Source organism: Pezoporus wallicus, unplaced genomic scaffold (genome assembly GCF_028554395.1).
Source record: "Pezoporus wallicus isolate ANWC-B61680 ecotype Strahan unplaced genomic scaffold, APGP_CSIRO_Pwel_v1 contig_3486, whole genome shotgun sequence".
NCBI lineage: Eukaryota > Metazoa > Chordata > Aves > Psittaciformes > Psittacidae > Pezoporus > Pezoporus wallicus.
This window is the reverse complement of record NW_026642292.1, coordinates 8,687,101-8,699,497: the sequence shown is the minus strand read 5'-3', so window position 1 is coordinate 8,699,497 and position 12,397 is coordinate 8,687,101. Positions and strand designations below refer to the sequence as shown.

At 38.8% G+C, this 12,397-nt stretch overlaps 1 protein-coding gene and 1 long non-coding RNA gene across 10 annotated transcripts in view; both read right to left on the bottom strand.

Moving 5' to 3' along the window:
- Window positions 1-9,606, bottom strand: part of HECTD1 (HECT domain E3 ubiquitin protein ligase 1) — a 56,907-nt gene extending 47,301 nt beyond the window's left edge. For all 9 annotated transcript variants that reach the window (XM_057428651.1, XM_057428658.1, XM_057428659.1 and 6 more), the window contains exon 1: window positions 9,444-9,606. In XM_057428651.1, the coding sequence (XP_057284634.1) occupies window positions 9,444-9,583 (140 nt within the window). In that variant the 5' untranslated portion in view covers window positions 9,584-9,606. The remainder of the gene's footprint in view (window positions 1-9,443) is intronic.
- A 16-nt stretch (window positions 9,607-9,622) lies between these two features.
- On the bottom strand, window positions 9,623-12,106 carry LOC130609566 (uncharacterized). The gene is made up of 2 exons (XR_008974814.1): window positions 11,952-12,106; window positions 9,623-9,763 (listed from the first exon to the last, which is right to left on the bottom strand). It is a non-coding gene; the product is annotated as an uncharacterized LOC130609566 (long non-coding RNA).
- Window positions 12,107-12,397: the final 291 nt, after the last annotated feature.

Below are 12,397 nucleotides of genomic sequence, written 5' to 3'. Positions count from 1 at the left end.
TGATGTGACAAGGCATGATCACCAGTTTTCAGTACACTGCCTTCTACTGGCAGATGACACTTTTGATTTCCAAGGGAAAAGAAGACAAACAAACCTTCCATCACTGCAGTCCCCAACTTCCACAGAGAGGAAAAAAGGCAAAGTGCATAATTTCTAAACTTAAAAGCAACTTGGTGAAAACAGTTTTGATACTGGGATGCTTTATCTAGACCATATATTAACTAAAAGTAGCAATATATATCAGAAAAAAAAAAAGAAATTACGTCAAAAAAAAAGACGTTGCTTTATCCTCAAAGTTGAGGTGGAAGGAGGGGGGAATCATGCTGTGCACAATGACCTATTTGCAGTGGAACAAATAAGAAGACAGTGGTGAGTGCTCTAACACGGGAAAAAAAAAACTATTAAATATGCTTTATTCTTCCAAAATAGGAAATAATGGCCAACAGGAGCTAATAGGTAGCTCCAACGTTTAAACTTCTATTTAGGAACATTTCCTAATAAATATGAAAATTAAAGGAATTTTTTTCTTTTCATTTCTAAGAAGCTGTAATAATACCACATTGGGCACTTCCTAAAGTACTTTAAGAGAGTGATTAGGGACCAGCTTAGTGAATTAATGAGGTTACTCTGTTATTCCCTAGTGAAAGACTGACTTCAGTGAGTTAATGAGGTTACTCTGTGACCAATGCTACAGCTCTTTGCCAATTACTTTAAGTCTCTCAGTTCTGGATGTCCACCCAACTTGATTCCTGTACTCCCAGGATCAGAGCTTCTGCTACTTATTACCTTGTGAAACCCATCACATTTCAAAGATCTTATTGGAAGACAGGTTTGTAAGTAAGTTTTTGAAAAGTCTGAAATAAGTACTACTCAGTATTTAGCCTCTAATCTATTAGAATATAAAGCAGTAGAACATTCTGCTCCCTATACTAACATCAAGAAAAGAACTAAACCACATTAAGAAGTGCTTATTCTTTATAATTCCTATTACAAGTCAAATTCATGCTTTTAGTATTAAAATTAGTTTATGGGATTGTAACCATCATGATACACAAATTCTTTAACATACATTCTTCCTCTGCATAAGTTTAACCGATCTAAAAACACCTTCTAAATATCACAGTCACACTGATGTCAAGAAAGGCTAATGTAATGGACCAGTATCATTACCTCAGCATTTACAGCACTATAATCAGCATAACTTCATATGCGGAAACACTTCCAACTCTTTTTCTCCCTCCCCCACTCCCTCTGCAGGAACAGAGGTTTCCATAGGGATACAAAATTCTTAAATAGCTACACCAGTAAGCGCCTACCAGTGCTAAGCCTTAACTCGAATGACATGACTCAGCTGATTTTTCAGCCTGCCAGTATAAAAAGACACCAAGGAAGTAAAAATAGGCACTATAAACTCATTTATGTAATTACATTTCATACTTTAAATGCATGTAAAAGCCTTAGCTAAAGCAGCAATAATAATGGCAGTTTAAAACTACTGTCATGTTTCAACAAAACCCAAAAGGAGGAAAAAAAAAAAAAAAGACAACCCTGCTTCACCCCCCAAAATGGTTAACACAACCACTGGGTGTATTACATAATTCCAGAGTAACTGCTGGATGCAGTGGGCGCGGAGCCCCTGCCATGTGACAAGGCCTTGGGCTTCATGTGACTTGTGGCCGAAAACCAAGCTCAGCTGCCTGCCAGAACTTGTGCTGGATCTTTAATGCATACCATCTGCTGAGACCAGTTAAACACAGGAAAATAAAGAATTATATATGCCTACACTATTTAATGATTAATATATAATAATCTTATATAACTAAAAATTAAAATACTGAAGTTAAACCTCACTAGTAACTGTTTTTGAGGAAAAACGTACCAGTTATATTTAAAGTAGTGTGGCACATTGTTGTAAAGTTTCAAAGAACTTTTTCAAAGAATACATCCTGTACAACTGAGCTGTTCTTAAAGCAACAGTAATTCCAACTTATTTTTGATTAGTGATTGTTTTCCTTTCCACAATTCTTTCTATGGCAGAAGATCTCACTTTTCCTTCATTGAAATACCATTTTGTTTCCACATATGAAGCAGAAAAAAAAAAATAAAATCAGAGTAATCAAGATCATCCACAAGAGAACTGACTACACCCCTGCACTGCCTATGTATTCTTACAGGAACCACTTCCAAACCAGACAGCACCGTTTTCTTCCAATGCTGCTACACAACAAATAAGTCCAGAAAATATCCACTTATAAGACTTTAGAGATACCGAACTGTATTTTTAAGGTACAACAAAGGCACAAGTAAAAATTAATCTTTAATTTAGGAACTTTTACCACAATTATGAAATATTAAATCTTTATAACTCTGAATCCCTACTCTTAACTGCAATCACAGCTCAGGCAATAAAATAAAGCTAGTGAATTAACAACTCCATCCTGTATCCCAGCAGAAACTCTGTATTATCAGAAATTAAAATAAATTAATTTAGAATTCAAATTTGACATTTAGAAACACTTCCAAACTTCCATTTAGCTAATTAAATGGACAGATAGCTGAGTCTTTTTCTCACAGCTCACTGTTAGGAGGGAACACATCATCTAAGTATTCAGCTACACATTCAGCAAATACCAGTTGCATGAAATGAAACAAAAATGCAAATGCACAAGAAGGAATACTTTATGCAGAGTATGTTATTTCTAAATTTCCAAGTAAAATTACTGTTAGCTTTGCTTCTGAGTTTACAGAGCATGTGCTGGGCTGCCTTTTACATTTTTCAGTATCTTATGCCATACCCCAGGGTAGTAATCCCAAATATATCTGTTCTCTTATCTCCAGCATTTTGTAATTATTTTGTAGAAACTTGGTCCACAATACCTGAATAAATTACAGAACTTGAAACTACAGATATTTCTGCCTATGATTTCCACTACTAGCAGTTGTTCCAAGTATACATTACATTTGTTAACATTTCAAAAGAAAATAAGCAATTAAAACAAAAAGTATGACTGTGTAAATATGCCTAAACATGCACATTTCCCCACTAGCTTCTGTTGGATTTCCAAGTGCTCAGAGAACTGACTTCAACAAGAAAACTTCTGTTTCCTCATTACCAATCTACTGAAAATCCATCCTGTCTGTGGCTCTTGCACAGCCTCTTTTTAAGAGGACAGTATTTAAAATAATTTGACTAGCACTGCCACTCAAGAAAAGAAGCCTGCTGTTTGAAATTCCTAGAACACCTATTTTATTGGCCTCATTGGATCTTTTAGGAGACGGGATCTTTCAAAAGGTCATTAACTCACTGTCTTAAAATTGTGTACCCATCTTTCATAATACTTCCAAGAATCACTTCAATTTTGTGTCATATACAAAACCCTGACTAAAACAAAGAGTACTTGATGATACTACCACAAAAAAATGAGAAAAAAAAATAGACTAGTAAATAGTAACAGAGTGTGATGAGTTACACAGAACTGTCTGGACTATTCAGAGGCACAGGCTCATTTAAATGAGATGCGTTTTAACACACAAAAATGCTAAGTTACAGATCTTGTTCTAGGTAAAATATCCAGCCATATCTAAAAAGCAAGTAATCGTATCCTGAAAAGCAACTCTGAGGATAAATAACTAAAACCATACTTCCTGCACAATGTTTTGGAAACATCTAAATTTGGGATGTATAATTGGTCACAGTAAGTTAAACAGCATGGATGAAGGCAACTCTGGAAATTATTTCTGAAAAATTTGGAAACTGAAGAATTGGAGAGGGGAAGGAAGATCGAGAGCTGATGAAATCCTTCTGCAGGCATACATTCCCAGTAAGAACAATACTGGCTTTTCATCCAATAGGAAAAGGTGGACTGCCAGCCACAGAATGCAGCAATCTGGCCAGTTCAAATGGAAAACTAAAGCCAAATGTCAACAACAAAGACAACTATGCAGCAGATTAAATAGCAAAACAGGGGAGTAAAATTAGGTAGGATGGCCTACTGGAAGCATTAACTACACCTTATGCTTGTATTCAGTAATAACCAGGTACGGTACAAGGGCCTATGACATAAGAGAGGATGCCATTTTAGATGACCTCATCTTCCCTTCTGGCCTTGGCAGCCATTTTGATTCTCAAAATGACTAGACAAGGCTAATTAATCTCCATAATACCCATGACAATGAGGCCATAATTCTCATTTTACAAAGAACAACCAGAAAGACATTACTGTGTTAAAACTCTTAGCACTGCAAAAAAATCCCACAACTACCCAACAATAAAAATCAGCCTTAAAAAAAAAAAAAAAATCAGAACTGTAACAAGACAGCTTCCTGAAAAATACAGCACACACCCCTACTTCCATCTCAGAAAAGCAGTCTGTAGGATGCTGAAGATCCCGCTGTATTGAGTCCACACAGCACATAACTCCAGTGCTGGCATTTCACTGCTGCCACATCCTCTGCCTTCATTAAAGGCAAAAAAAGTTATTTGCAATCACATGAGTCTTGCCTTTGTAAAGCTCACAAAATTTCATTTATTGAGATGCCTGTATTAGTCCAAACCAACAACTCACTACGAACATATGCTCTGCATGGCTTACAATAATGAAAACTGTAGTCTATTGTTGACAGCAACACTTACCCTAATTTACTGAGGGTTGCACTCCAGCATAAAACTGTAATGATGTCCTGACTTCTCCCCCCCCCCTTAAAATAACAAAACAAGCAAATCGAGGCCCTTAGTGACATGGTTTAGTGGCGGCCTTGGCAGTGCTGGGGTAATGGTTGGACTTGATAATCTTAAAGGTCTTTTCCGACCTATTCAATTCTGTGAAATCGAAAGGCCACATAACATGAAACCACCTTGATACTGACTGAGCTGTCCTTTCACCCTGTTAGTTTTACCATGATTGTTATACCTGGTAAAGGGCACTTTACTAATGTCTGAAGTACAAAGATGCTTTTAAAGCCAGCATAAATTTTAAAAATAAGCTTGAAAACCACTACTTCGTATTCCTACCCCCATCTCTATAAGAAAAATTGGTTTTCTCTCTACATCTAGTTTTGACTTGCTGAAGTTGTTGATACAATCCTTAGGCACCTGCAGTTTTAAGCAATCCAGTGGAAGTAAAGCTAAACATTTTTCTACCACAGTCTCACTAGCTCACATTAACAGTCTTTGGTTCACTAGAATTTCTTCTTACACTTATTATATGTTAGCAAATAAAAGGAAAATGTATTTTCCCTAGTGAATAACATACTTAGGAAAGAATAAAGGTTAATGTAAATTAAATAAACACATTTAATCTAAAACATAAACTGAAAGGATTTCTGTTTTACACATTAGAACCCTAAATTCTGATCCTTTGTATGATTTCTTTAGCTTTATTTGTCAAATAAACTGATAACTCTTGGTAAGTTTATGCTGACTAAATCTGTTAATGTTAAATATTCAGCGGTGACTTCAGGCACAGTCAAAAGGGAAGATAGGCCTTATTAATGCTCAGAGAAAGCATGTTTCATCTGTTCAGTGTAGAAAAGATTTAGTCAGGTTTTACTTTACTTGTTATACTACCGCCTTGTTCTACAAGTATTCTTTGTAATTAAGGAAAATAAATAACATCTTCCTTGCTAAATACTTTTACTCTGACAGACAGGGAAACAATATAGCAACACAAAGACCAGATCTGAGGAGTTCTCATTTTATTTCATCAAAAATAAAGCAAAACAACCAGACAGGGAAAAAAATAAAAAAGATAAACTGAAACACCTACGTGGAAAAGGGCTATATTAACACTGTGAGATTGCAACCAACAGCCTCTACATTGTCTTTGAAATTACCTATAATAAACACTAAAAAAGTCATTCCAATTAAGCTTAGATGAAGCGCATACTTAAAAACTATTTAAAGTCAACTTAATAGCACACAGTTTAACTATAATTCGGGACTAACACATTTAATCTTGAGTTTAGCCATTTTACTCCAATGCAACTACTTCACAACATTTCTTTTCACTCATTAAGTTTCTGTAGTTCAAGCTACTGGCTTTTGCTGCCAGTAAAATGCTAGCCATTCCTCATTCTAAGTGACTAACAGTGTCTGTGACTCATTATCACCAGGAGATGAATAAGCTGATTTTTGTAATGCTAAACTACAAGTAACAACAAAAATAATTTAATCATACGTAACATGTAAATCTGTGGAGAAGTAAAGAAACGTCAGTTAGCTGGCACAACCACCTGTTATTGGCTGCACACCCTGCAATCTGCTGCAACGCTGCCAGAAAACCAGAAGACACACCACCATACATGCGCACTTACTTCCGTTTTTCTGATTCGATCTGAAAAGCTAGTTTCAATATCCACTACCTTGTACAGAAACAAATTATTAGTTTTAACATACACCATTTCCTTGAGAATATGTCTGCAAAGTTACCCTATGACTTGCACAGCAAAGTACAACATTTTGAATCCATCATTTCAATGCCCACCCCCTAACTCGCTCCCAAGTGTGTTATCTGTCTTTGCTAGGCGAGACTGTGTATTGCCCTTAACTCCTTAAGAAGTCAGCCTGGAAAGAGCGTTGTGCTTTTAGGGAAAAGGTATATATAGTATTCATATCAATATTTTTCACTTGTCTGTTTCATAGCTTTGCCAGTCATCACCATATGCAGCTCCTAATCATCAGATGCACTTCAGTAAAATGATGAGCTTTTTCTTAGCTTACATCAAAAGAGAAAATAATTTCTTATGTACAAGCGGACTAATATTTAACATTTAAAGTCACTAAATGATCCCTGAAAAACATCACATTTCATTCCCCAGGAAACTGACTGGTTTAAGATTCCACTTTCCATCTTCTAGGTGTTGAATTCCACAGCTAAGAAATTTTCTTTAAGTCTTCTTTGTCAACATAATTAATACCAATAAACAATTCCAAAACCTTGAAATAATATCTGCACAGCATATAAAAATCTGGGAATGCTCTTCTTGCTTAACAGAGCAAAAAAAATGTAAAGCCTAGTGGTCGGTTATCTTTCCAACTGCAAAAAAATGCCAATTTTCAAAAATTATTTTCAAAATTAAGTCCCTGAAAAATGTGTTTGGCAGCCCTTCTGTCACATAATAAATCTCTTATCTAGACAAGGAATAACTCCTTTAAAAGCATAGCTGAAAAGCAACTTTAAAACATTATGAGGAATTATTGTAGTTACACTCCCTCAGCACAAGACAGTTTTGGCTACTTGAACTATCATTTGGAAAGATTTTTAAAATACTTTTCAAGATATCATTTATTTCTTCCAGATAGCATCAAAATAAATGAGGTCACCTTGAAATGAAGGCTGTGGTACCACAGGCACCCAAGACAATACCCTGAGAACTTCCCTACTGAAGAGCTTCTGCTTCTCCCGTATTTCCAGTTAGCAGTTTCACCTCCGGTACTTACCAGACACTTCTATGATCTGCTATAATTCACTATAACAGCAGAAAATGTGCCATCTTCAGTGGCTTTAAACAGCAGCTTGCTCTTTTAGTGAAATAAAGGAGCTCAGTCAGCCCTGATGCTGCCATGAAGCAAGAAAATGGTTGAGAGGAATCAAAACTGGGAGTGATAAATGGGAAAAAGCAAGTCTTGCTTTTGAAGGTAATTAGCTACCATGCCAGCTCATCAAATACTGTGGAGCTGTATCTTCATTATATTCACAATGACAACCAGAAGTAGCAGTTTTAACTTTCACTGCAAGATCACTTGAACAGGCAGGGAAAAAGTCATGAAGGTAACTTTATTCTCTTCCATTTCAGGGAAGCTTAAAACAGCAAAACAGATCAACAATTTAGAAGACCAGTAAAATTAAATTATACCAAGGCTCAAAACAAAAACACCAAATGGTATTTTAAATGTTCCTTCTTTCAGACATAAAACCTAATTTTAAAACCACACCACTGCAATAATAGAGCATTCATTAACTGGACTCAAAAAAAGCAGCACTTGGACTATTTAGTTCATTTATATTGAGATGAAAGTCCGTTCTAAATAAAATGCATACAATTGCATTTGACATCTCATTCATAATTCTCAAATACCCAGATGATATCCTTACAAATGCTTATGCCCAAGCTTCTACTTCTGTTCTATGCTGAACATACCAAAGCAGAAAGTTTACCTAGATTTGTCAAAAAAAAAAGAAAAAAATTTTTTAACTACCAAATTATTTTCTGCAGTAGTAAATTAAGAAGTCAGTAAATCAGCCTTTCTGCATCTGGAAACACAGTCCTTCACCAATAGCATCAGTACTATGAGGGACAGACTGGGAAGTCAAATGCATCTTCCTATAGTAAAATCTCGTCCAGGCCAGAACTGTTACTTTTAAGCTGGCCAGAATCAGGCAATTTCAAATTCTTAAGGAGTGTACAAAACTGCACTCACTGCTAAGTAACTGCTACAAATCAAATTTTAGAGATGTGTGAATTTTACACTTCCTCTAAGAGAAGCAGTTGTGAAAGATTAACAGCTTTTAAGAGATAAGCCCAAAACCAGTTCTTCTTCAGGACTACAAAACTAAACACTGTAACCAACAGCAACCTTCTTAAACACTTCTAAACGGACACCCCTAAGAACCAGGATGTATCAGAAAGAGACTAGCTGTGCTCGATGGAAAAAGAAAGTGAGAGAAATAAAAGAAAGATGGAAAATAGGAGAGGTGTAAGAGCATCAAGATCAGAACCGTAGAAACAAAGGCAAGAGAACTAAGATACCAAAGTTGTGATTGTTTACACTTTTGCTACCTCCCTTCCACACTACTCCTGGGCCTTCACAGGATGTAGTGTTTAACACATGCACAGCAACACTATTAAGTAACAACAGTATGCTTACATCAGCATTTTGTGCTGTGGAAAAAAAAAAAAAAGGAGAGCGGAGACCATGCTATATGAAGTGTACAAATGCAGTTGAGGAGGGTGGCCAGAACAGCAACATTATTCTACGAAGGGGTAGAATATTTGTGTGAACAGTGATTAATATTTGTGATTTTTGTTTGGATTTAGAGAGCTCAGAAACAGCTACTTCTCTTGAGAAAAGCACTGCAAGAGTACAGATGCTTAAATCAATCTAGGTAATTGCTACAGTTTTAAAGAAAAAAAAAAAGCTTTTCTCTACCATTAAAAACAAAACAAAAATCCCCAGCACTTCCACACTGCCACTCTGAATGCATCTCTTTAAATTAAATAATCAGCCCCTGTCTCACAACAGCTACTGCAGATCACTTGCAGGACACTACCTTTTTAATCAAACAGAACTTTATATAACATTAACAGAAACTCTTCATTTCAGTGATCTACACTCATGTTAGTCTGTAAAGAAAATTTTTGAGGCCAAAACTTTCTAGGAATGCTGACTGTTATATACAGCTACAGAGAGTAACATTCCCTAAATAAAAGACAAAATTACTTACGTTTCAAAACAGCGATCCACATTGTCTGACATCAGAAGTAGCATGCATAGCTGTTCCAGTGCTATTAGCTGCATATCCCTTTCATCTCCCTGCCCCATCTGCAGCCATTCCAGCAACGTATCTGGGTCCACATCTGCCATCGTTGGTTTGGTTGGGATTTTTTGTTTTTGTTTTTTAAATTAAAAAAAAAAAAGCAAAAACAAAGCCACCACCACTTAAATGAAAAAGTACCAAAAATATCCTTTAATTGTTCAAGCCAGACTAACTTGAGCACAATTAACGTATCTCTTCAGCCAGCCCCAAGCTTTGGCAGTTTTCACCTGGAAAAAAAAACAAAAAGGCAGTAAGGCTATTATCATCACAATCTTGCCTTTGAACTTTTCAAATTTGCTCCTCTCTAAAATGTACAGCATATTTTTGGGCTGACATTAAGAAATCTTATACGTATTTGATCAGCATTTGCCCCGTGCACCCAAGCTTTATACATGAGTAAACAGTAATGAGTTTGTTCTGTTTCACTGGAAATAAATCTCAAGTTCCAGCTGACAATCAAGACTTAGCGCCTACTCTTATTTTTAGGATAACTCAAAATTAAAATTTATGTACAAAAACTGTGCTTAACCCTATTCTCAAAGCTAATATAAAGACAAAGCGTTGTCTTGCTATCCCCTTTCCTTTAATGTCACTTTATAATACAGTGTCCAAGTTACTGAAAGGTGGATTACCTCCTCATAAAAGTATTCAAATATAGAAACACATCAAATGTAACATTTTAAATACAAATCCACAAAACAAAAAAGTGAGATGTACAACTAAAGACTTGCAGAATCTTTGCAAAAGTTTTTTACTAATCCTTCATCTCTTAAAATGGCATTTGAACATAAGGAAAGTAAGCTTTTTTAGTCAGGATTAAAAAAAAAACAAGTATTTCAGAATCAATTCCATTGAAGAGTTAGGGGTTCGTTAATTTGGGTTGGTTTTTTTTTAGGAGAAAAAGAAAAGGTATCTAATTCATAGCTTTAAAAAAATGCAGTGAATAATTCAAATTATCCATGTACATATAAGGAAAACAACATTATTTGCTGGCCCAATGCCACAGCTGTACATGCAAGCTGAAGACCAAAAAAGCTCGCTTTAAAATGTTAAGAGATATTTTTTACCTATGTGCTTGCTTATTATGCTTTACTAAGAAATAGTCAAACTCATCTCCCATGCCTAAGAGCAGAGCAAATACGATTATTTTCAGGTAAAAACTAAGAGCTTACAAACCAATCTCTCTAAATTAAACACACACACAAAAGAATTACTACTTTTTAAATGCAGCTTAGAAAATAAGAAGAGAATTAGTTTACAAACTCGTAGGTAACTATAAAACGCTGGACAGTGCCCCCACAAACTGAGGGGGGCGGGGTGCGAGGGAGAAGCTCCATCTGGACAAAGTCTGCCTACTTGTTTACTTGGTGGTAACGAGTTAATGGTTAAAAAATAACTCCAACAAAGGCACATCTACAAAAGGGAATCAGAAATCGGTATTACATGGAGAAACACACATTGAATCAGCAGTGCTGTTTCACAACAGCTGTGAACTCAAAGATATGACTAAACAAAAGTATGACAGATAGGATTTTTTTTTTATCGTTTAGGGACATAAGATCACAGATCACCCGGTTACTGCCTGCCACTTAAATACTTTTGTTATTGCTTTCGTCTTGCTGTAAAATGTAACTGAAATGTTACTAAAGTGATTTTCCGTGCTTTAAACAATGCCTACGATCCTCTGAGCTGTTTACGGACTGCATTTCCTGTTCCAAGACTAAATAAAACTACTTTCAGCCAGTACAAGTAGGATCATGTAACAAGTATAATACCTCTCCTTAACGGGACTAAATCCTTAATTTCGGGGAGAGGCGAGGAGAAAAGGGTGAAGGCAACAGAAAGATGAAAATTAGGAGGGACAGAGAAAGCGGGGTAAGTTCAACCCAGGCACCTGCTGTTCTTCCACCCGCCACGGGCTGTAACCAGACGGAAACGAAGCACCGCGCAGAAAACAGAGCATGGCGAGAGGCTCCCGGGAGAGCCGCACCAGAAAAGAGGGCAGGCCGCGGCTGAATTCACCCTCCGCGCTCGGGCCTGCGCCCGCACACACACACACACGCACACGCTCACTCCTCAGGCGGGCCCCAAGACGTACTCGGTGCTCGCTCCCCACCCCCGGCCTCGGAGAAGGGGAGCCCCGCACCGCCTTACAGCCCCGCGCACAGGCCAGCCGGCAACGCCGCCCCGCTCGGCCCCCACGCAGAGAGGGTCTAACACCCGCTGCCTCCCCGCGCCCAGGGCCCCGGCCCGCTCCCTCCAGGCCTGCCGTCGCCGACCCTCCAGGCCCGGACAGCGACACTCGAGTTCCCGGAGCGCGCCAGGCCTCGCAGGGTGACCCGGCCTGGCGTCTCAGGAAAGGCGCCATCTCCCCACCGCCAACAGAGGCGGCCCCGCACGGCCCCCACCGCTCACCTCCACCTCTCAGAGCCCGTTCGCCGGAACCGACCACTCCTCAGCGCCGCAGGGACAGCGGGGCAGAGGCGCGGCGGCAACCCAAACCCCACAGCACACAGCAGCCAGCGGCGTCCATGTCGCTCCACCCGGCACGGGATTGGGCGGGAGGGGGGGAAGGGAGCCGCTCCGCGGCCGCGGGGGAGGAGCTAGCGCTGGCCGAGCGGCCGCTGGGGGCGCTGCGAGAGCGCCCCGGACCCGCCTCCAGCCTGTAAGCCGGGGGCTCTGCGTTGGAGCGGCGAAAGATAGGGGGCTCGGTGCGGTTCTGGCGCCTCGGGCGGATCTCGAGGCTGGCGGCCTTTGGGGGCAAGAAGGGGCTAGCGCTTCGGCACCCGCCTCTGGTGGAGCCGGGGACTCCGACTCAAGCGCCTCGCCCGGCCCCGGCTCGGCTCCCTCTGCCCAAGGGC